At 37.5% G+C, this 26538-nt stretch overlaps 1 protein-coding gene across 1 annotated transcript in view; it reads right to left on the bottom strand.

Annotated features, from left to right (window-relative positions):
- The window catches only part of ZNF804A (zinc finger protein 804A), a 172309-nt gene that overhangs the window by 5573 nt on the left and 140198 nt on the right, over nucleotides 1-26538 (bottom strand). The window contains exon 3 of the mRNA XM_062002927.1: nucleotides 107-237. Coding sequence (XP_061858911.1) covers nucleotides 107-237 — 131 coding nt within the window. The remainder of the gene's footprint in view (nucleotides 1-106; nucleotides 238-26538) is intronic.

Genomic DNA, 26538 nt, shown 5'->3' with positions numbered 1-26538 from the left:
TGGAGCTTGAGCTGAGGGACTCCAACATCCCTGCAAACCAGAGGACCAGCTAACAGTGGAGGACTTATTTTAAAGTATTTTTATGTTACATCAGCAATGCACTTACCATGTTGTCTCTTTCCTTAGCTCAGCTAACTTGTGCAAACGTTGAAGGGCTTTTTCCTGTTTCCTTTCATCTTTCCGTGACTTAGATGCTACGTTTCGAGCAAACTCCCTCTGTTTCAGTTCCTTCAGTCTCTGCAAGAAATAGTCATATAATGCACACAAAAAAACCCAGGAATGATAAATGTTTATAATGACAGATACTTTTGGGTAAGCACTCATGACATGAATTATTTTGAACCTAACTGAAGTGACCCATTCAATGAATTTATACATTTCAGGTGAATAACCAAAATACAGAGAACCTAGAGACAAGTTAGTAAGGTTAGAGATAATGTAGACAATTTTACTGTAGCTTTTGTGACTAATGAAGACCGGCCTCAGTAGGATGAGGGAATGTTCAACCAGAATTTTGCTCTTGACTTTTCCCAGAAACCTTTCCCACAGCCTCATTACTCTTTGAGGTGGTAATAAAAAACAATGAGACCACCTAGGTATTTTTCTACCAAGCTCCTCTGCAGTCTGTCCATGCCCTAGTTGGTATTTTAAATCTCAGGTTTTTCTGCCCAAGATGTTGGACATAGCATTTGTCATCACCGAAATGCATGCGGTGCCTGTCAGCCCTTTCCTCCAATCTACCAAGGTCCCTCTGGACCTGCCCTGCAATGTTGTCAGTGTAGCATCCTCTGAAAAGCTCCTCAGAGCATGCCATCCTTCCATCCAGGTCATTAATAAAGACGTTAAACGTTCCTGCCCCAGAAGCTATCGTCAAGGGATGTCATGGTCAGACAAGTCTTGCATTTTGAAATGAGAAGAAATACCCTTTGAAAGAGTGTATTCCCCACTCTTGCTGCACTCTGATACCACAGAAGCAGACCTTGAGGTTCAATCCAGTATCTCATCTGATTTCATTTCTAGCCTGCATCTTTGGGGGAAATTAAAATGCACATCTCTGATTCTCCACAGGAAAAGGGAACTTTGTTTACGTTATATCACACAAAGACAATATATAATCCTTCATGTCAGCAAAATACATTCCTATAAGTCCCAAACCCCATGGGTGTATTGCTCAGTTGCTCAGTATGTCCCCAATATGGCTCACAACCTAAATGACATGATCTTAACAAGATCACAATCCAATAATTCTGAGGAGTAACTTGCCAGAGCTTTAGTGTTTGAGGGCTAACAGTGGCCATGAACAGGCACCACATGGATTTGTGTAAGCAACAATACTTAACTTCAAATTGTTTGAGGAGTACTGAGAGTTCTTTTTTACCACTACTAGGCACTTTTGGATACATATGTAATGGAGTTTGCAGACCTCTATAAACATTGATCTCCTGCTCCTGCTCAATGTTTTTATTTTGCCTTTTTTGTGGTTTCTTTTCCTATTTACAGAAAAATGTTCCTCACATAACATCATTAATTTACACATTGAAATAGTCTTTGACATTTTGGGTGATACGAATGCTGCTTTGGTAGCCCATTTACTGCCAAGAAACATATTTGTAGAAACAAGCTGAGAAAGCAAAAGAATGCTTGCAGAAAAATGAGCACTACTCTATTCAATTTTTGCATTATTTTTCCAATAACTGAAAAACTTTGAAGACATCCTTGATACATACAGAGAAATAATTTGAAAGGTAATCACTTCTTCTGTCATTTTCAGATTGAGCTATCAAAAATTACTTTATTGTACTAATACAATATAAAGTTATAAATTCACTCAAAACTGGATGTATGGTAACTTTTTTCCAAGAAGAATGGCTTTAAATGTGAAGTGTCTTTGTAGAACATTGTTTAACCCTGTTTTCCTAAAATAGTATGTTACTGACCCTGCTTCCCATCAGCTACTCATGAAACCTGAAGTATTCCATTTCATAGGTGACTTCTGAGTACACAGAATACCAGAGAAGAGATGAAGTTTGCTCATTCCAATCCCCATCCTCCAGCCCTTGGCATTTAAAGACAGGATTTCATTCCATTTTGTAGAGCTCAATAATTCTTCAGGTTGTTTTTTTGGGTTTTTTTTTTCCCCTCCAATGCACAAAGAAGTATGTGACAAAGTGAGAGAAGAGAGATAAAAGGGTACTTTTTTCACAAAGTTAAAAAGGAGGAGTTGAGGTGTATACAAATCCATAATCACTTTCCAGCAGCAGCACTTTACTGTAATTACTGTGATGATGATAATTACTGGTACGATTCTGACCCCTTTTCTCTCACAGCTGAAAGTTAGCAGGACAGCATGCCTGCCATCAGGACTGCTAAGGTAACACAACTCCGTGTTCCAGGGTGCAAGTAGGGTCCTGCTTACAGCGAATACAGACAACGCTGTCAAATTAAGTTTTACATGATCTTGGAGTCATAGAAGATACATTTCATGCCTATCATTGCCAAACAAACATCATTCTACTGATCTGAGACCCTCATCAGCCCTATCATTCATTACATATTTATAGCATATACCAGATCTGGTACAGAGGAACCATTCACAATTTTTAAGTAATTAATTTGTTCCACTCAACTGCTACAAATAGGTGTTGACATGTAAGACGGAGGAGTCTGACAGAAGTTTTGTGTGCACAGGCTTCATGTCCGACTGTCTGCTCTTCATTTCGGGAGAACTATTTGTTCCAGAGCTCCCCTTCTGTCAGATCTCCTGTCAAACAGACCACTCTTGTACAGAAAACTGGTCTTAGCATAATATGAAACAGTTACACAGTGTTGGGTTTTCTTTTTGGTGAGAGATTGGTGTCTCAGTCTTTTTTATGGAGAGCTTTAACAATCTGTAAGGATTATACCTATGTGACTCCTGTGGACTTTATTTGGTAAATACATATGTATAATCGGAACATGTCTCAGTTGTAAACCATAAAACTGGTACAAGTTTTCCATTTGTCTTTAGTTAGCTATCTGATAAACCCACATTCCCTTACTGCACTCAGTTATGCTAGTGATTGCTAGCGCTGCAATTATACATCTCTATATTTGTATTCTGTTGGTTTTGATTGTTATGCAAATGAAAACAAGATTTACTCAATTGCATATAAATTGCCATTAGTCCACACATTCTGAGGATCACAAGGTGCCCATAAAACTTGTACAAAATAAATGGCAGCAAAAACCCCACAAGTGTTCCTATTCCTAAAAAGCATCTTTTTCTTAATATTTTTATGTCTTTTTATGTGTCAGAGCTAATCACCTATGCCAACTTCAATAGTTGGTTTAATGCCTGTTATGTTTGTTTGTTTCTATAGATCGGTAAGCAAATAATTAGCGGGCAGTATACAGTATTTAAATATTATTCCCTTCTGTATTTTGCCCTGCTTATGAATCAGTTCAAAATATGTAAGTCTTCCAAAGCAGAGTTCAGCACATGATTCACAATGAATAATTTAAGGGAGTGGAGCATCTCCTTTATGATGAAAGGCTGAGGGAGCTGGGGTTCTTTAGCCTGGAGAAGAGGTGACTAAGAGGTGATCTCATTTAATTTTACAAATATGTAAAGGGTAGGTGTCAGGAGGATGGAGCCAAGCTGTTCTCAATGATGTCCATTGATTTGACAAGGGGCGACTGGTACAAGCTAGAACATAAAAGGTTCCAAAGAAACATAAGGAAAAACGTCTTCACTGTGAGGGTGATGAAGCACTGGAACAGGCTGCCCAGATGGGTTGTTGAATCTCCTTCTCTGAAGACATTCAAAACCTACCTGGATGAGTTCCTGTGTGACCTACTCAAGGTGGTCCTGCTTTAGCAGGAGGGTTGGACTAGATGGTCTTTCAAAGTTCCTTCCAACCCTTAAGATTCTGTAATTTCTCAAAGAGATCTAAGTGCCTATTCCTCCTCCTGATACACAATATTGCTGATTTGCATGTGCATAGACTACTGTTGGTTGTAAATGGCTTCTCCCAGCCTGGAGCAATGGGAAGTCTCACCCTAATTCTCTAATGTTGCAATGGGATCCTGCAATTGGGCTGGTTTCACTCAGGCAGAACCTAGATTATTTTAACAAATCTAACTGTAACACAAGGCCTGAAGCATCTATTTCTAACAAACTCAGCTGGGAATCTTACTGCACACTCACTAAATCATGCTGAGCTGAGGTATGCAAGTCCAGACAAACAGGAAGATCTTACCAGCTACTATCTACCCACATATGGATGAAGCTATAGACGAGAAGACCATATGAGATCCAAACTGTCTGTATTTCACTTATAGGCATACAGCTCAAATATCCCCAGGCTTGCAGTGGAAGATAACTGTCAAAAAAATCAAAGAAATACTAAGTGGACTTCCAATGGTACCTCATTTCTGGTTACTTCACCATCATTTCTTCATTGACTGCATTAGACAGTTCATGTCAGGATTCTGCTTTCAAAAAGTTCATGCTGAGTTTCCTAATTCTCCCCTGCATTTTATGAAACAGGAACCACAAGTAGATCTTGCTGCTGGAAACAGGGGCCTGAAGACCTCCATTGTCCACTTCTTAAATCACTATTACAAGCCTTCTGCCAACTTGTAAAGTGGTTGCTAGAGTTATTTTAACTTAAGTGCTTTTAACAATAGCACTTCAAAGTAACAGGTCTTCAAAACATGGAGAAGATGCTAATTAATAAATACGCCCAGGATAGTGAAAGCACGTAAAGGCTGAATGGTAAAACACAATATATCTGAATACTATGATACATGGTGATCAAAGGAGGGGGAAAAAATAACCCCCCAAAAACCCTCAGACTCAAATAATTTGAAACATATAATTGAATGTTACCAGAACTGGCTCTGAAGAAAATCAGTGAAACTTTTAACAAAGTTTATGAAACCAAAGGGGAAATCATAATGTTGCTTTCTGCAGCATTAATACCTCCCATAAAAAAACAGCCATTCCCCTTAGCACAAAGGCATCATCTAAGAACTGCTTATTCAGAGAGGATCTCATAAACTACCCATACAAAGCTTATCTCCCAGTCTCGGAACAAGTTTAATGGGGTCAAGAACCAATGGCAACAGCTTTTATAATAACAGAAGTTGGAAAGAGGCCTATCAAGGGAATTCGGGGCAGTGAAATTCAGATATTATTATGTCAATCAGCTTTTGACCTTAGATTAACAATTAAATTACATGGATTTTTATGATGCTGATAATATGTAGACCATAAATTAATTTTCTGATCAATAGAAGTGTAAAATTACAGAACTTAAGAGCCATGACATCAAATTTTGCTGCTTGTCCTTTTATTTTGTTGGGAAAAATGACCATATTCCCAGCAGTCACAGAATCATGAAATCATGCGGTTGCCCACTTTTAAAAAGAACTCATCAAAGTAAAACTTCTATTTCTTGCTCTCTAACTACGAAATACCCAAAGCTGCATCCCAAATAGGATAAGTAGGTTGCTAAAGCCCTTTATATATCGCGCACTAAAATATCAAATGTTTGTGTTATACCTTGAAATGTCTATCATAGTTCTTTTTCAAGTTAGTTGGTCCTGAGAGATCAGATACAGTGCACAACTAATGTGGGAACATTTGAGAAAGCAGACAAGTGACCAGGGAAAATGACCAGCCATAATTCATCCCAATAGCTTTATATTACATTACAAGAACTGACACTTTGCAGTGTCTATACTCCACACACATTGGAAATACAGCTGTTGCTTAACTGGCATGAGGACTTTGACACTGTAAAGGGTGAGGATAAAAGCAGGAACTGGTGAAGCATTAAATTGTTAAATTGCACATGTCAGAAGAGGGAGGATTAGGAGACTGTAGTGCTGCAGCCACGGGCATCAGAGTCAATTTTGGTGAAGGATCCACCAGACTGGGACAGCAAGGCACAAGTCTGCTTCTCCTTCACCCTCCCAGCCAGCAACAGCAGCATTTGGATGGGATCATGAAGACATGGGATATTCAGTCCTACATGTGCATCCTAAATTCAGCATGAGCTTCCCCTGCTCCTATGCTGCCTATCCTCCATTTTAACCCCAAAAGTTGCTGGAAGTACATTGCAGATCCCTCTTGTCCCTCAAAAATTTGCTGATTCTCTAAACATGAAGAAATTAAATATTTATTCCCTCAAAATCTGTATATGATATAAACTATATTTTTAATTGTTAATCAATGTGGGATTTTTTCTTGTATTCAATTTATTTCTTTTAAAAAATCTGATTACTGCTTAATACATGGATTAAATATGAGTATTTCTCAGCTCTCAGTGATTATTTTAGAATTTATTTCCCTTTCTTGGAACACTATGTCTGCTGCTGATATACCCCTTGCTAAATGAGATAGTTTATTGCTTGTTTATGTGAATTATGGTATGACAAACAGAGTGACAACATGCTCATTACATAAACACTTGTCACACCAAACTAGATTAGTATCTTTTTGCAAAGAGGATTGAGTTTAATCAGTTATAAATAATAACTGAATAAATCAGAGCTCCTGTAACACCTGTAAACACTCAAATAGGAAATGAAATATGCCATTTAAAGCAGAAAACACTGCTTACTGAGATGTAAAATATATGTATTTTCCTGATGGTTTTGGTGGTTTGTGGAGGCATGTATATTTTACTGGCCTGCACCTGGAGATCCCTTTCAACAGCACAACATGGCAGCATATTTTCACTTGCACTCTGGTCTGCAACTCTACATACTTTTCATGACCATATCTTTTCCATTATATAATTAAAAAAAAAAAATTCTTCCTTTCTAAAGATGATAGAAAAAATTAAAGCTCCAAGAAAAAGAATACCAGGAATTTACCCTGTTAGTGCTACAGGCCTTCTGTAGCAGAAATTAAATAAGGCATGCTATTTTTACAGAAAGGACAAATTTTGTGATTTCTCAGTGAAATTAATAATTTGATCATTCAAATAAGAAGGCTAAGGAAGACATCAATAGACTTTTTTTTTTTTTTTTCATGCTGCCAGCATGGAATTAATTGCTACAATATGTTCCTGAAATAGAAGAGGAACAGGGGAAAATTTTTACAACAGCCTACAACCACTTTACAGGAAGTGGCACAGCAGATGGTGTCACTTCTTGCTAGTTATGGGGGAAAAAATGTCCTGGTAGGATGGTAGGGCACTGGAACATGTTCCCCTAAAGAGAGTCTGTGAAAAATCCAGCTCTTCAGAAATTGAAGATATGGCTGAAAAAAGCTTCATCCTAGTCGATGATCTCGGTGAGTAGGAAGCCAGTGACACCTTCCAACCATCATTTTTACAATTTCTGTCTTACACAGTGAGTGATCACATCTCTTAATTTTATCATGGACTACATTGGCCACTCACTGTTTTTAAGAATGGTTTAGTAAATAACATTGGTCTCTTGCTGGTTTATCAGTAACTTTCAGTTTGTTGCAAGTTATAAGCTACTTCTAACTGTCTCTGCCTATAGCTTTATGCCTCACTTCAAGAAATTTAAACCTTTTCTTAAAAACTGAGAGCTCCACAAATTTGCATCAGAATCACATTTTATATGATTAGATATTAAGCCCTGCAGATGACAAAGAACATTCAGGTTGTGAATAATTCCTTTCCTCTCCTGTTTCTACCATGAATTGCAGCCATATCCTCTCAATGTTTTTTTTTAATGTTAGAAGAAATCTAACACGCACAGATATATACATATATAGATAGATATGATTTTAAAATGTCAAGTCCTTGGAGCCCACAATACTGGTGAATAGGTAGATTCAGTTGAAGTTAAGCTGCTTTTTTTCCAGCACTTTGGGGATTAATTAAGAGGAAGGGAAGGTTGGGATTGTTTTACCTACCTATCATGGGCACAAAGGAATGAGGATGATAAGAAGATTAGATTCTTTACATTTCAGGATATTTTTATTAATTTTAAATGAATTAATGTAATGTAAATGTTCACAAACAACTATAACTTCCTCATGAGCACACTTCAGTAATTTGCAGTCATTCAGTTGATTGTGTAGTCTGAACGAGCTTTTACATTCAGATCCTACAAATATGTGCTATGTTATAAAACTGACAATTCCGACAGGTCTGTAATACAACTGAAATTATTTTATCATGAAATAGAATTAGTTTTTGAGACTACTTCATACCTGTCTATGAAGCATCTTTCTCATAAAGTGTCTCAAGTTCAGTTAGATTTTCCTATACAAGTTTGTGGGGGAAAAAAAAATTAAAACTTGAACTTAAAATGCAAATCAAAGCCAAATGGAAATGTTATGACTTTCAAAATCATAAGGAAAATCAGGACGTTAACTATTTTGCAAAACTGCACTCACAATATACATGAAAACCAGATAGCTTTGATGAAGATCTTACTAATTACTCTTGATTGGTGACTGCAGAAGAGAAACACTGAAATAATATGAGGAAATATTAATCTGCCTTAACTCTCCATTCTTTTTAAGACTTTTCCTTCAGAAACTATCTGCCAGAAACAAACATATACTTCATTATATGGCAGGACTACGGGTAATAAACAAAATCTGGAACACCAAAAGTTCACTTAGGGAAAAAATTCTTTACTGTAAGGGTGAGGGAGCCCTAGCACAGGCTGCCCAGGAAGGGTGTGGAGTCTCCTTCTCTGGAGGTTTTCAAAACCTGCCTGGATGTATTCCTGTGTGACCCGATCTAGATGGACCTGCTTGAGCAAGGGGATTGGACTAGATAATATCTCTAAAGGTACCTTTCAATCCCTACTATTCTATGATTCTGTGATTCTATGATTCTATGTTTTCTCAAGTTGCCTAAATGGCAGCAGCATTGCCACAGTGCAAATCATTGTTTTAAGCCTGCAGAATTGCTGAGTGTTGCATAGTGAATATTTCACTGTGATAGCTACTAGCCACATGTATAACAACAGCCTTATCTTATTGCAAGCTGGAGGGTATTTTTGTTAGCTTCAGCAAAAATCAGCCAAATGCTTCATAAATATTAAGGCCAAGACTAAAGAAAACAGCATAGAAATACAGAATTAGCATTTTGCCTATCAAATTAATTTTATCAGATAATGAAAAGAACATAAAGCTGACACATACTTGTGCATCTGGAAAGTGGTTACATATGCTAGTCTCTAATTTAACGGTATTTATTTTAATGACTCTAGGCCTAATTCTTCTTCTCTCGAAGTCAACAGAGAAAGTTCTGCTGAGCGTGGGGAGACCAGGTATTTTTAATTCACCATGGAAATTTTCATCAACACTTAAGGAAGCTTCTTCAGTCCAAAGATTAAAGATCACGTCACTTCTTTACCTTTACACTCACTCCCACATCATTCAGGATCCTAATTAAAAAAACCCAAACATATGCAATATTTAAAATCCTTTAAAAGAAATGAGTATTCCTAGCACTGTTAGGGAAAAGAGCAGTGCTGTAGTGAAAAGGGCTTGACTCCAAGCTTCTGGGAAGACACAGGTAGCTAGCTGTAAGTGTGGGGCTGCCCTCAGAGGCCACAGCTTCTCTTCACTGCTCTGAAAGGACAAGCCGATATGGATCATTTCAGAAAACATGTGCCACTGCCTGGTCCCACAACATTATCAGCCACCTTCCTTTTCCTCTAGCAATGAATTTTAAGCATCCAGAATTCTCTTTCTGAGCATAGCACATTCAATATTGCGAAGTTCTTCTGCAATCAAAATATTCATTTGGTGGGGCACTGCCTCGTGATATTTTCAGTCACTGAGTGCTAAATGTTGAAGACCACCTTATTCTCTGGCCAGTTACAATGTCCTACACAAAAATAACAAGAGGTCCTCAATATCTCATCTAAACTCTATCCAGAAAGCTTCAAGCTATTGCAAAAATCACCATTTGAACAGCATTCGTTTTCCATAAATCATTTCATAAGAGCAACAACTTCCTCACCAAGAACACCTTTCAGAGAAAGGTTACCTCTACACCTCTTTGGAGAAGGTGTATTGGATTTCCCTTCAGAAAGACATTCTAGTGGGAGATGATAAGGCCACAAAATGGATTGCTTCATCAAAACACAAGTGTTGGATGGCTTAGCTGTTAAAACTGTCTTTTGCTTATTTTGGAGGCTGTTTTGCTATTTTCTGCATGAATATCACACTTGGCAGTTTTGAGATCTTTGAGACTTTATCGAATAACTCTTCACTCCAGTGCCCTCCAATAACTACTGGTACCTATTGTGACCCATCAGGTTTTCACTTTGGTAAAAATGTTTTATTGGGTCTACAGAACTAAAATTCTCTGTAGGATCACACTGCTATTATGATTATTTGTATTTCTTTACCAAAAGAGGACACAACATCCTTTTCTAAAAGTACATTAAAAATTGAAAGCAGGAAACTTTAGTCTATGTTTTCAGCCTCTTTAGTCACTTACATTTTAGGAAAGACGGCCATGGGCACAAAAAAGAATCTACCAAATCTTAAATCTTCCCAGTCTTTACAATGACTGAAAAGGAAGAATTAATATTTACATTCAAGTTCCCTGAAGTACATGTTCCATAATCTTTGAAGGATATTCTAATAACTCTGATGGGCTGAAGGAGATACACGAATTCCCTCAAAGTGAGCTTTTTATTTTAATTCCTTATGTCATACCTAAATCACAATCACTCTCTCATATCAGTTTTATATTTGATCACTGAGCCATTCAAAGCCTCGGTTCGCAAATTGCTACTCAGCAGCAGGATCTGGTCCTCACCAGAGATTTTTCCAGGACCATGACAAACCTCCTCAAAGAATATATCAATTTTGACCAATGAAAATTGAAATAAGAATAAGCCTTTAAAAATCTCTCAGCCACAGCTGTCACAGACAAAATCTGTTATCATTAATTCAACGTTTAATGTTATTCACACAGACTCCTCTGAGAAAAACACAAGATTAAAAAAAAAAATATTAAACATGAAGACTGCATCTTGCAAGGCAGAACAAATTAACATCGTAATTTGACTTATGCTTTCATTTTCAACTACGCAAATGAAATGTGTTGTAAAATAACTTTGATAACATCCCACTGAGGTCACCATGAGTAGATGCTGATAGCAAGCGATTATGAGAGCACATGTCTCTCTCTATGTGTGTCTTCCACTGCATCATCAGTTTTGCAGACTGAATTATTAGCAACTGTAGAGCAATGATGTACGTGTCACCGCACCTTGTTAATAAAATATGAAGTTATCAGTAAACCACAGCTTGGAGGCTGCTGAGGGAAATCGGGATTGTAACACAGACAAGCATGAGGTCATAGCAGAGGTCTTGAAAGTGGAAGGAATGAGATGATCCCAGGGCTATAAACCACTCACCAGCATTCAACTACTGATTGCTAAAGAAATACAACTTGAAAATATGCATAAAAGAGAGTTTAGGGATAAAACTAAAATGAAGAAGCATCCATATATGTCAAACACACTATATCTAGTAAATTCCACTACAGCATGCAATTGAGAACCACTGGAGCACATATTTTTGTTAGTAAATACAATAAAATTACCTCAAACAGACCTCAGAGTGAGGAAAAACAAACCATCAAACTTCACCCTTTTCCTGGCAAAAAGGAGGAAGAAAACCAATACCAACATCACACCCCTCTAGATGAGGAACTCATCTTGCTGACATTGTAATGGTACCCTTCTTTTCTTTTTGGGAGGATCATAACACCAAAAAAGGATCAGACAATAGAAAGTTTGCATAGATATGTATCACTGTCAGGAATGAGATCTTGTCATTGGATAATTTGGACTGTAAAACTCTGCATCATTGTAACTGGTCTAATAATAATTCCTTCAGTAGGATGTTAGAACTTCAAGTAAACTAACAATAAATCCTCGGCTTTGCAAATCACATGTGTTTCTTTCACCCACATAAGTGCAAAAGGTATTCGATCAGGTGCCTCAGCCTTGAGAACTGGCTGACCATATGACAGGGCTGGTAATTGTTACTAGAGGTCCAGCTTTCTGTTTTAATGTAACCCAGAAGCAATTCACAGCAATATTTCTCTGCTTCAGTCAGATGGGAACCTTTCAGGAGATAATTTGCCCTTGATTAAGAATCACTAGGAAATTAATAAAAACAATAATTAACTAATAACATAAAACTCATTGCTGAATGGAAATGTACCCAAATCTCAGTCCACATTCTCAAAGGCAGAAAGCATGGAAAATGGAAAGATGACAACCTTTCATACTTTATCTTTCCAACAACAGCCAGAATAGAAAGACATCCACTCTCATGATATAGGTTCTGATTAACCAGTGAGCATCACATAAGGAAATCAGCACAGAGCGCTAACTACAGCCCTGAACTCTGAACTGGTACATGCTTTGATGAAAAGAATTAAAAGAAGCCTATAAAAAGCTATCTATCTGACACATAAATAACAGGGGCAATTAAATAGATGGACTTTCTGTTTATCTTGGCAGAGGATAGATTTAAGATGTCTATACTTATCATGAAAGCATTGCTGGATAAAAAATTGTCACACAAAATGGAAGCTTTATCATTTCAAGGTCAATATAACTGTATTTTTACAAAGTTTTTTTAAAAAAAACTGCCTTACTCTCTTTCCTCACAGCAAACTCAAACTAACAATATCACTCTGCAAGAACTACCAGTGAGTTATGAAACCCTTGGCCACTCTTCTTACAAAGATTAGAAAGAAAAATCTTATTCTAAGAACTCCCAGCCCTGCAAACAAACCTCTTATCATCTTCAAGCACTGCACAATGAGTAAGTATTTGCAGACCACATTCTCTACTTTTGCACAAGATTTACAAAATTCAGTTGAAACGGGTATCTTTTCAGGTCTTTCATTTGCTAAGAGAATCCTTTGGTTGATTTCTTGTTCTGATTCACCAAAGTTGATTTTTCAGTTTTGTTGACTACATAAATCTCTTTCTTTCTTGAAAATCTCACAGGCATTTTTAATGAAAAACAGATGAAAACCTTTCCCCAAATTCAGGTTCATATTTCTTTACATGTGTCTTTTCCTATGGATAGCTATAAAAAGTACAGATGCAAAGCATAACATTTTCTTCTATCTTGCAAAAAAAATTCACTATTTTCTAGAAACCTAGATATTTCAGGTACCTGCTCTCACTCCTTAAAGTAGGCTGGTCTTAAAATGTTACTTACTGCTTCAAGATTTCTTATCAGGATGTTGTGGTGCCCACCAGGCTGGTGTAGGAAATAAATTTGTATGACACGTGTCTTTCCCTGCCACATCCTCTCCTTTTGCTAAATTCCCATGGAAGATGCTTAGAGAAGTTTAGAAGAACACAGCTATACACAAGCAACATTCTTTTCCCCTCCGTAGATCTTAGATATATTGTTGGAATTCTCTTTTTTAATGTCATCAAAATGACTCATCCTTTATTGAAATCTTGAATCTGTTCATCAAATTGTCATCCCCTCCCAAAAATGTTTCTTATCTGCTTGTGTGGGATGCAATTGTGTAGGTATAGAAAGTCTCAGAGAAGTTCTCAAGTTCTAAATTTTTCAAGTTCTAAAGCTTGAAAGTTTCCAAAAAAAAAAAAAAAAAAAGTAATGCTTTTACCTCTAACACAAATAGATACACATTAAAATGTCTTCTAGTCCCAGTAAAAAACATGCAGTTCAGAAGAGAATAACATTAGTGCTGCTGTGCCATACAAATGTTGAAAGAACTGTCCTTGCCAGTGTGCCACAGACCTAGGCTACATGAGCATGTGAACACATGGTACACCAGTTGGTGAGGGCATTTGTAATTAAAGGAAAGCATGGTCAAACAAGCTTCAAATAAAGACAATCAGGAGAAGCATACACTATTTTTGGCTCTGACTCAGGTTTATTGTACAGCCCGAGACAAAACAGCCTGTCCTTCTAACTCTGCCTGTAAGTCTAACTTTTTAGTGTAAGCAGTTGCCACAAAAAAGATTGCACAGTAACAATCCATCATACTGGATCTGATTTATGATTTCAGAATAATTAGAAGGGGTTGCAATCCACATGACCCATTTCACGTTATTTTGTCTTAATATAGAGACAAAGAGTTTAACAAAGTCATAGATCATTGCAAACATATAGCAGGAGAATGGTTCACAGTTTCATCATTCAAAACATTTCCTCACATGGCACATAAACATGGGACTTCTTTCAGGATCATTTGCCAATTCACTGCTCTGTAAAAACAGCACCAGAGCTTCATTTATGTACCCAAATCTGTACTTGGACTCAGCGAGACCTTCCTGAAATTTGAGGAATTGTGTGCCTGGATAAGCTGCTAGCAGACAACTAAAGCTCTTTCTTGATCACACTACCCAAATTACAGTAACTTGGATTAAATGAAATAGCTTGCTAAAATATCGCTGACAATGGAACTAAAGTAATAACTATTTAGCTTTAATAAGTTATTGTAGCAGTTATCATGTTTTCTTTTCTCCTCAAATCCTACTAGCGTATAGTACCTTAAAGCATAGGGATAAATTGAATGTAGCTATGCCTTAAACTAACATCTTGTGCTGGGGTTTTAACACTTTTTTTTTTCTCTAAAAATTAAGAAAGATAATCACATCCTTGGTGAAAAATTGCAAATTACCATCTTTGCAGAAGAAAACCAGCTTTTACAGTGATAGCCTTCCAAAGAGCCTCCTAATGATTGAGCTGAAAAACGGATACTAAATACAAAATGCAAGGACTATATAAGGAATTTTAGATCAGTTTTGTACCCGTTGCATTAAAATATCAGTATTTTGTAGCATTAAAACTTCAAGCTTTGATATGCTTTTATTCAATGGGCAAAATGCACTGAAGTGTTGGAATAAAATTTCTGAAGACCTATGTTTGCATACCTGGCTTTCTGCCAGAAATTCAGAGCCCTCCCTGAAACACTGTATACACAGATGCACCTAATACAAGTGTAAGGTGGGTCTAGTCACTAAACACATGCAGCTTTAAGCAATGAAAGTCTTCTCACTACTGAAAGCAGATCTAGTGTTTAACAAAAGGTAATAAAGAGTTCTGATACAGTTGTACATAACAGTCTCATGGCCTTACAAGTAGATCAATTAGCACAGCTTAGACTTGTGTTCCTCTTTGAGCAGGTGTGGAACAAATCTCATGTGCCTACAAAGAGTATATGTATGTCACTTTGATGCTGCAAACTCTCTCTTCTGCCTTGGGCAATATCACTAACAATAAATCACACTGTTTGAAATTTCTACTGACCCTCAAGACACCAGCTGGCAACCTGTATGCAGCACATCTGCAATCTGTGTCCAGATTTCTGCTTACTGCCAAGGAAAGTGCCATCTCTCTCACTTTGGATGCTTTCTCCAGCCACTGACATATTACAGAAGAGTTAAACACTATCCATTAGTAGCAAACAAATTGCACATAGAATGTAAAATTTATGAAAGACCAAGTCATGTTACTTTTACTGGCAATTTACATTTAAATTAGTTGGTCCCTCCTCTTGTACAACTCCTCAATTATTTCTGGTCTTTTTTAATGGCTCTCTAAATTTGGCTTGTGATGGAAACATCTTCCATTTTCTCTCATTCTTAGACCTAAATGTAATGGGAAAACCTGGGACAACAATTATTATTTTCTAAGAACTGGTCTTTCTAGTCCCTGCTTTTTGAGGAGACAAGGATTGTCAGCTTGGATTTTCCAGACTCAGCCCAATTGGTACATGAAAATTGAACTGTAATTATTTCTCATTTTGATAGTTTTGCTTTTTATTCTTGAAGACTGTGAACACAGCAAAACCATTAATTACACCATCTTAACAGAGGTTATTACACTGCAGAGCCAACGACCTGAAAAGGAATGGTTTATTGGCCTCTCAAAGTTATGGTGTGTTCCCTACATTATTGTAGTTACATCATCTTTCAGGTCAGAGGGAAAAATACTTTTAAAAGTCAGATTCTTGAGCATGTCAGAGTAGTCATCAGAAAAGAATACCAACACCAAAATATATCAAACTCTCCCAAATATTCTTCCGCTGCATTTTCAGAAAGTGGAAGCAAAAGCATTGCCTTTCACTTGTATTCTCTTCAGCATGAGCTGATCAGTGCCAGAGTAATCACACCATTCATCTGTTGACATGCAACTCAAACATAGGAACTACTGATTTCTGGTGACTCAAGTACTTAAATATAGAGAACAGTATTTTCCCTTACCCTAAGTCTATCTTTCTGATAGCAATGAATTCTACAGTTTACCTAATAGTATAGTGTTCATCAATGAAACACAACTGCCCTTGACTTAGATGGTGGCAGTTTCCTGGTGGTGAACACCAATTACACCAAACAGCAAGGACAGGAAGAGAAGACTACTATCATCAGCTGACACTACAGGGCAGACTAGTCTAACCAAACCTAATTACCTGCCTGGATTTTGGCCAGTACACGACTGGAGTTACCACTCTTGCTCCTAAAAAAGCAGCCTGGGAACTTCAATTATCGTGGTGGTCAAGGTTTCAATTTTATATCTCGAAGGCAGCAACTCCAGCAACACAATTATATTGCTCTGATACTGACTCAAAGGAAGAAGTGCCACTCGTTGAAGTACCATCATGTCCCTTAGCACATAAATGTTAATTAGGGATCTTTTTCCAGAAATTATGAGATGCTCTAGTCCTGCACAGTGTGAGATTTGATGAGATGAGAGCACTGGATGGTACAGTTAATAAATCAGTTTACTGTACAACCTCATTTCTTTAATGAGGAGAGAATACCTGAGCCTTAGCAAAGCAAGAGCCCTGGGCACACATTTTCAAAACAAAATGCTGAATTTAATTCTTTTGTGTTCTCTCTGAAACAGGGAATGCTGACCTACTGCTAGTCATTATAGAGAATGCACTCCTGTCAGGAGGCAATACTAAGTGTAAACTTTGATGTCAGAATTAAAAACATACAGAAGAGATGAGTGGCAAGGCCATTACGGGAGAATAACCAGTAGAGGTATAGTTTTCATGAGGGAATAATTTCTAAAAGCTGACAAGAGCTGTCAAGGTGTCAGGCCAAGAGAAGAGCCAGTGCAATTAACACATACTAGTCTTCAATCTACTGGGAGGGAAAAAAGTTGGATTTATTTTGGACAACTACAATTTAATAAATGGAAATGTCAGTTCCTATATAGAGCACCCATTAAAGCCTACTAAAGTTCAAAATCTCTTACAGTATCTGTCATGGTAAGCAACACACTACTATTTTATATTTCAAGCACTTTTATTGTCAATGACAGCAGTTACATATGTACAAAAAAATATTTTCCTTAGCAATGTACCAAGCAGTTCACTTTGAAAAAAATATCTATGTTCTAAGAATTAAAGAGTATTTTAGACTTTTATTAGGACCACTGTGCAATTTGTTAATTTATTTTTTATTTTCCAAAGCACACACAAGAATGAGTGCTTGAGGTGAAGTGCTCAGGAGAGAGTGATGTACCACTTCTTTACATCCTCCAGCTATGCATGATCCCTGCCTGAGGAGCGAGAGGCACCTATTGAGGGGGCCTGTCGCTGCAGAGAGCCAAGCAGCCTCCTGCATGTCTGCAGCCACTTCCCACAGGAAGATAAGCTCTACCTCAATAAGTGCAGAAGCAGTCAGGGTATCAACCCCCTCCCTGACCTCACCAGCTGTCCCTGTTTCCCTCACTTCCACTCCCCATTAAATTCAGACCTTTCACAGCATGCAGAGCCATTAAATTTCCTGTGTGGCTCACCCCATGAGCTCAGAAATGCACTTCTGCTTTTCTTTCCTTCTACTTAAAAGTCAGAACAAGAACTGGGCTTGCTTTACCTTCAGAATCACCCACATTATGCAGTGGATCAAGAAAAAAGTATGTACACTACTTGAACCTGTTATTTTCTGTTGTCTGCTTAAGATCAAATATCTCCAATTCAGATGACAACTTGAGGGATGTGCAAAGGAGTCAGTCCCCTCCATGCATACGCACATAGGAAGGCACAGAAGCCCCTTTGCAGCAGCGCATTTCCATTGTACAATGAGCAGGCAGAGAAGCTGTCCTCAAAGGTGGATGTAAATCTTGAATTTTATCTTTTCATTCACTTTAGGAGAATAAAAATCTCCTAAACCTAGCACTTTTTAATACACAATCTTTTCTCCTTTCTACTGATAACAAAAATGATATGACATTATTTTTGCCCTGCTGATCTTGCTAATTGAGGCAGAGAGATGAGTCATTAGCTATTTTGCCTTCCCTTTGTTCATAGCCAGGCAGATGTGCAGAGCTAAAGCAAGATACCTGAACAGTGCTTGAAAAGAAAATCTGCTACCCGCAGAGTCATTTGGAAAAGAACACAGCTACCATTTAAGACATTATCTACAGTTATTTAAGTAAAGTAACCCCTACCTCAGCATCCTATGCGAGGTTATTCAACACTTACCATTTAAAGGCTGCCTAGCTCTCATCATTGCCAATCCTATCGCTCAGCTGTTATGAGAGCTTTGCTTGGACAGCCCCTTCACCTCACTCTGATGATTTTTTTTTTCTTTAAGGAGAAAAAAAAGGATACTAAAATAGGCTTGGATACAGTATATGCCTTGCAGGAATTTTGGCATGGGGTAGATGGACATCTGGTTCAGGCCTGACCTACTTCTATGCATCTGAACACAAAAATGTAGTTGTAAATATTTCCTGTAGAGTACTTCTTTTAGCTGTTTACCCCCAGTGATTTTGCCTGCCCACCAGAAACCTTCTTTGCTCTTTGAGATCCAGATTGATCTCAGTTATATTGAGTCTAGGCATTTGAAGAGTTGGCAGTGTTGGTCACTAAGGAGTAACTCAGAGTAGAACTTTCACTGTGCAAAACAAACACCAAGTGCTCAATGAAGAGGCTACAGCCCTTTTATACAAAGCAGATGTGAGGCAGGTAGATTATAATAGTTTACCTTAGATGGTGTTTTTAATACCTTTCACGTTATACAATACAGAATTTTAACCAGCCTTAGACAGCACGCTGATGCCAGGAAAATACACTAACTGGGTAATATTCCTTAGAAATGTAAATCATGTAACTACTGGCAGAAATAGGGGAAGAAAAGGAAGTAACCCACATCAGTAGCAGGTGTTTTACTCACATCCAAACAAAGGAAAAAAGAAAGTTTCATTAAGCAAGAAATGAGTCTTGAGATGGTATAGAAGGAAACTTTCCTGCCTAGGGTAGAGACATGGGATTGCAAAGAGAGACTAGACAGAAGGAGAGGTGTCACCAAACTCTGTCTTACAAATAGAAGAAAAGGAGAACCATTCATGCTAGCTTAATATTAGTTTAGCATAAGAGAGTAAAAACAACTAAGTTTGATAACCATCATTTTAATCCTTCATGGACTTATTTTACTTATTTTCAAAGTGTCTCATTTGTGAGTTCATTTTCAAATCAATGTAGCCTTCCATCTTGTATCATATCTAGTGACAGGAATACCATGCTTTTTGTCCATGAGACAAAGACTACAGATAACCTCAACTATCCTTAAATGAGTGCCCTGCTCCTGCAAAGCTCACAGTACTTGGTGTGCCTACATGAAAGCCTCCTTTGGCTAGGGGCACAGTTACTTTTCTTGCAGTCAGTAGAGGGACAATAACATAGTTGAGGCAGATGCACAGTGGCAAAGAGAAGATTTGATCCTTAAGGGAGTCTGTGACAATGATCCGTAACCTCTAGTACTGCTGTAACCCTTCACTTCCATGCTATCACTGTGAGTCTCTTGCTTTGTTTCTAGCTCTCATTACAAGCAATTTGTAGGCAGATATATCCCTCCGTAGTTATAAAGCATGTAACACATGATCCTATTCCAGATATGAACATACAGATGCCAGTGCAAGCAAGCACTTAACAGCTATACAAATATATAGATATGTAAAAGCTGGTTAAAAAAAATAGCATTAAAGAAGGTAGTGGTTACAGCTGCAGACCTAACTTTTTATGTTCTCTCTTGGTATTATTGGGCACATCAGGACTGCTTGTAAGACAATAGTAGTAAGTAATATCAGAGAAGCTAGGCACTTTAAAAGTAGTAGCATTAATAATGAATTAATTTGAATGAATACTATTTATTATTTACATTACTGTACATCATGGGTCTTTTGTCTCTAACTTAAGAAAAGATGCAACATGCTGTTGGAACAGACAATTTAACAAAAGAGAAGGATGCCTGCAGGAGAAAGGCACAGTCATGTAGACTGATTGTATTTATATGGTCTTCTGCAGATGGAATATCGTAAAAAAATAAATAATTCAACCAAAAGATATCAGCACCTTCAATCATTTGATGTTGAACCACTATTCTTTTGCCAAACATGGAGAGTTGGGAAGAAATTGAAAGGTCCTTTACAGAATAATTCAGGTTTGTCACAAGGATATTTGTCACGAACAAGCACAGGTGAAAGCATAGTGAGAAACTAGGAGGTATTATTGGAATAACAGTGTATGATATCCTTAAGATGAAAGAAAAGGCTCAGCAATACTGAAGGCAGGGATACACTTCTAGCTTTCCTTTCCATTCCCTTTTGAAATCTTAAACAAAGGCTACTGTTTGTTTGCCAACAGAGGTCAAAACAGACTCGGTCACCAAACCGCTCACCTGATTTTTTTCCTTCAAATGGTCACAGGGCCCTCATTAAAATCTTATTTCATTAATTTGCAGTGTGAGGGTGGGGAAAGTTTAAATCACGAAGTCACTTGGACCTTTACTGGACAGCTGTAGGCATAGCACTAATTAAAAAAACAAGTCTGAACAAAAGCCAACCAGCTAACTACTACAGCTTAAGCCCAAAATCCAACTACAGACACAGAGAGGCTCCCCAGCTAAACTGTTCCAAGATTGCATTAATAAGGAATTAACTTGAATGAATATTATTTATTATTTACATTACAGTAGATCACAGGTCTTTTGGCTCTAATTTAAGAAAATATGCAACATGCTGCTGGAGTAGACAATTCAACAAATGAGAAGGATGTCTGCAAGAGAAAGGTACAAACTATGGAAGCGATAGTAGGTTTCCCTGAAGTGCTGGCTCTTAGTCAGTAGGAAAAAAGTATTAAAAGAAAGCATATAGGAAAAAAAGTAGTAAAATTTGTGGTCATATTTTATACTTTGCTGAAAACTCCTAGAGCAGTTTAGGAACTTGAAGACATTTCATAGAATCATAGAATGGTAGGTGTTAGAAGGGACCTTAGAGATCATCTAGTCCAACCCCCTGCTAAAGCAGGTCCACCTAGATCAGGTCACACAGGAACATGTCCAGGTGGATCTTGAAGACCTCCAAGGAAGACTTCCATTTCTGTATAACCTGCTATTGAGCTGCAATTAAAATACATACAGTAATTATTGTTTCTACAGTAGCATTAGTCTGCCTAAGGAAACCACAGTGCTAGTTAACTGCTTAAGGCATAGAGCCTTTCTTTAGACATACTGTGAGTTAAATCCTAGGTCTGCAGAGTTCCTGACATCCTACTGCACGCAGCGTGCTAACTGAGCAAGAGTCAGCACCTCAGGGAAACCTACTGTCTCTTCCATAGTTTGTCTCCTCACATCTCTTCACAAAAGAAAATGCTGATTGCAACTGCATGTTTCATCAACAGGTCAGAACTGCCACTAAAAAAAGAACAAGCTTTTTCTGAAATGAAGGATTGACTTTCCATATAACAGCAAAGACTGTCATAATTACCCTAGGACTTACTGTGTCTTGTACTGAAAAGCTTGCATCATTCTTCCCAATGAAGAATGAACTCTCGCATGTAAACCAGCATGCACAAGCTGTAGGGCACAAAAGATAAATCAAGCAGAGCTGCTAAGGAAAAAAAAAAAAATATCCTGAGCCTATTTTTTTAATTGCAAAAGAGACTTTTCCAGTATCAGGCATGGAGTACCAACCCTTCACATGCACCACTTCATTTTTTTAGCAAATTAAATAATGTTAATGTCATAAAAAACTATTCACCTTGAGATACCAGAATGTAATATATATTGCTAGCAAAATATTAGTTCCTCCTTCACTTATTATTTATTACTTACATTTAATCTACATTCTATTTGATTACTTTCAGGACAGCAGTGGAACTGCATTTGGACTTTCTGAAAATTACACAAAGGGTATTCTGTTGATTGATTTGAACTTCACAACCATAATAACACTTAAATTAACTTCAGGAGATTGATTCTGTTAAAGAATGAATGAAAATTAAAAATAATATTTTCCTCCAGGTCATTGCTTACCTGATCTATAGCCTAATACAACAAAGCATTTAATAGGTGAACTAGCTGATCTTCAAGTTTGTATAATACAAGTTTTTAATAATTTCTCCCACTCAAAACACTGTGTGCCAGAAGACACATTATAATATGCATAATGCCTCAGAAATCATGTACTTGAACACTATATTATTCCCCATCTTCAAATTCTAATTAGTGTGTCCATTCTTATTGCAGCACTGAAAAGAAAAAAGAGGGTTTTTTTGCAGAAATGTTAGCGAAACAGCAGAAACCTCATAAGTGCTGACATGGTAAAGCAAAGTTTAAAAGTAGCCTCAAGTTCAGCTAACTTACATGTAGAAAGTTTATAAAACTGAATTCAAAAGACAAAGCTAGATTGAAATTTATGAGTACAATTTTAAAAAAGAGTCATACAGCAACAAAAATGTAAGCCAGAAAGAAAAACATGCAGGAAGTCCAGAGTAAACCATGTTTCCTTTTGTCCCTTATTCTTCCCTTCCTCTCTGTGTTGGTGCTACATGTTTTTTCGTTCTACTGAAGTAATTTGCTCTATATAGATTCAGAAAATAATAATAAATCAGCAATGGGTGGTTGAATTAAATTTCTTTTTTTTCTTTTTTGCATGGCAATAGAACAGCGGTGATTTACCAGTTTTTCAGACTGACCTAGATATTGAAAAAAACAGAAATGAGAAAGCTGTAATAATTCAAAACATTTGAAAAAAGAACAAACTGAGTATAAATACCAGGTTTCTAAACTCAGGAAGGATGCAGCTAGGTAAGGCTACTCCTATGTTCAAGAATAGTCTACTTGTGGAATCAGAAGTGTCCATTCATGGAGCTAATATTATCTTCGCAGACTATTAGTGGGATTGATACATACTTCTCTACTGTAATTATGCTTATTCTAAACCTACTTTTTCAGACAAAATAAGTCAGTTATTTAATCAAATATTACTATAGAACACAATTTCCCAAATATGAAAACAAGAAAATGTTACATAGTATCTTTTCTGTTATAATTACTGTCATGGTTTAATCCCAGATGGCACCTAAGTACCATGCAGCCACTCACTCACTCCCTGCCCTCCGGGAGGAGAGGCAAAAAGGAGGTAAAACTCATGGCTTGAGATAAGAACACCTTAATAACTGAAATAAGGTAAAAAACAAAAACAAAAAAAAAAACCCAAAACCCACAATGATGATTTAATAATCATAAAAAAGTAAATTTTTTTTAAAAGGTAAAAAATAAACCCCAAGAAAGCAAAAGTGATGCACAGAGCAATTTCTCACCACCCATTAACCAATGCCCAGCCAGTCCCTGAGAAGCAAACTGGCCCTCCCAGTGTATCTACTGGGTATAATATTCTATGATGTGGAATAGCCCTGTGGCTTGTTCAGGTCAGCTGTCCTGATCGTCCTCCCTCCCAGCTTCTTGTGTACCTCCTCACTGGCAGAGCATGGGAAACTGAAAAGTCCTTCACTTAGGACAAGTGCTACTCAGCAACAACCAAAACCTGAGTGTGTTATCAGCATTATTCTTACACTAAATCCAAACCACAGCACTGTATCAGGTACTAAGAAGAAAACTGACTCTGTCCCAGCTGAAACCAGGACAATTACTAAGGCAGGAATGGAGTGATATGTCTTTTTTGGTAATGAGGAAACAGAATGTTCTTTGACAAAAAAATTGGATTTGGCAGTATTAATATTTTACTCATGAATATCTCCATCTAACCTGTCAGTACAAGTTCTGAGCTAAATAATGCCTAAATACTTTGTTACAGTGCTAATCAATGAAGAAGCCAATTTCACGGTTTAAATTTTATAGGTAAAATAAAAACTGGAAAGAAAATACGTTTTTTTCCTTTAATCCAGAAAACAGTGTTTGAAGTTTCTTCCTAGATATACTGAAATATTAATAAAGATCGGAATTCAACTATTTCATTTTAAAATGCATTCTGTAAAGCAGAATAAAAACTACCACTTGCAGCCTTCCAATTCAGATGCATTACTAACAGACCAGCAAAACTCTCCAAGCAGCTTTGTGCCCTAATGCAAGGGGACTATATTTCCCCTTTTTCTGAATCTTTTCAGTTACCACTCCCCACACTTCACTCTATCTACACCAAAATCTACCTCAAATCACCCTTCAAGGTTGACAGAAGTGACCCCAGAAACAGCATTCTGGGCATCCTACCATCCAGAAACAGGCTCTCCTTGTAAACTTCTCTCCAGCCCTTCCTCTGGACACATCCTTACACTGAAAAGGAGCAGAGATCCTCACTCTGTTGCCCTCCTCCTTCAAAGTCCTGTCATGTTGCAGCATGTTGCTGCCTTTCTCTTCATAGTGACAGCAAAAAGTTGTTTGTTCATTATTTTAAAAGGAGTTGAGAATGGAAGCAAAAAGTCTAATGAAATACTCTGCTATAATTAATAGACCTGGTGATGACCCTTATTTGCATTACTATAACTGCTTTAAACTTTAAAGGAAGCTTTTTACTATAAAAATCAACCTATCAAACCCCCATCCAACCACAGAAGAACATTAAGTAATGCAGTATTAATGGGAGGAAAAACAGAAATACAATGATAGAACAGTGTGCTGTCTGTCAGAGGAGGAGGTCATTTCATGATTCTAAGTTCATTACAAATACATACATATATTTGAACACACAGCTGAACATTTGTTCATGTTCCTTTAATATTTAAAAAGGCTATAAAGGTGACTATCTTTTCCTGGGGAATAAAAATAAATATAGTAAAAGATGCCAAGGTACATTTTGAGAAAGCAGTAAGGAAGAGCTATACAAGATCAATTCAATTTAAATCCTCAGCTATGCTTGCTTAACATTAAGGAAGCTAAAACTGCCTGCCTCTAGGAATAGACCAAGATGTTGCCCTCTTCTGAGAAACAAGCTGAAGGAAGGAATATAAAATTTCACCATTCCAGAAAAGTCAGCTGCTAGAATCCTATGTGATATTAAAAAGAAAATAAAATATTGAAATGTACTGAAAATAATCCTTTTCACTTGCACAGAATGGCAAAAAACTGACATTGTAAGTGCATCCCTGTGTCCCACAAGACTCATCCAACAGCACATGCCAGGGCCACGCTTTCCCCACTAGGGCACAAGGCAGCTGGTATAGCACTTGCTGTCCATACAGGCATTATATGCATCCAGGACCAGCCTAGGAGGTGTCTGAAGACATTACTTATTTATCACTCTCAGGGATTTTCATGGCTCTAAATTCTTACCATGGCCTTTGAGTCTGCTTTGCAATCTTAAGCAATCCTCTTGGCTGGGCTAAGTGTGCAGCAAGGTCCAGCAAAATTCAGAAACATGTCAGGCTGCAGCGAGCTATACTGGAGCTGCCGACCAGTGGAAGGCAACAGGACTCAGCTAGGGCAGCCGACCTTGGTCTCTGCCTCTATGTCTCATCAAGCACAGCCTGGCAAACCTGGACTCACATCATGAAATGAGCACTGTCTTGCTTTGCATTGCTCCTTGTGATCCCCTTCATCATTACTCTATCAGGTAAGCAACCTCAGCTTTTCTACAGGAAGGGCTATGTTTTCTTGAGAAACAGAAGTCTTAATATTCTCATTTTATGAAATCTCTTATTGGTGATCATCCCCAAAAATCTGACCACCTATGTATGTTTTGCTTATGAAGCAAATCTTCAGAATATTTTTGAAGTTCTTAAGGTTTTACTATGTAGAACAATAAAGCTCTTTATTGACATACTGCTCTAGTAGACGTCACTTTTTCTAAGAATCATTATTTCTGTATTTCCAAGGTTGTATACAACATACTGCCTCTGTCTTGGTCTGATTCCAGGGGAATCCAGTCTGCAAAAAGCATGTCGAAAAAGTAAAAAATATAAAACAAAATGCTGTTGGCTCCTCATAAACGGTTAATTTCTTCCACTTTGTAATTCTTTGTAATGCAACTTTGTAATGTCGCATTTCCCTTCAAATAGATATAAGCTCTTTGGTTTATGCCAGAAGCTACAGCTGGCCTGTGAGATCAGCCACAGTGCCCTGAGTCCACCTATCCGTGACTGGCAGATGCATGGCAGTGCACCTGCTGTGGGCATTAACCAAGCAGAGGAGCTGGGATCTGTTCCTTTTTAAGAGGGAATAACTCTACAGTGAGATTTTTTTCAAAAATCGGTAATCAAGAATACAAGGATTTCCTGCTTCATTTTTAAATTGCAGTCAAACAACTAACGATATCCAATTATCTTTGCAGAGATACTG

The sequence above is a fragment of the Colius striatus genome, chromosome 9 (genome assembly GCF_028858725.1).
Source record: "Colius striatus isolate bColStr4 chromosome 9, bColStr4.1.hap1, whole genome shotgun sequence".
Classification (NCBI taxonomy): domain Eukaryota; kingdom Metazoa; phylum Chordata; class Aves; order Coliiformes; family Coliidae; genus Colius; species Colius striatus.
The sequence above is the reverse complement of the archived record's forward strand: the minus strand, read 5'-3'. Positions and strand labels throughout refer to the sequence as shown.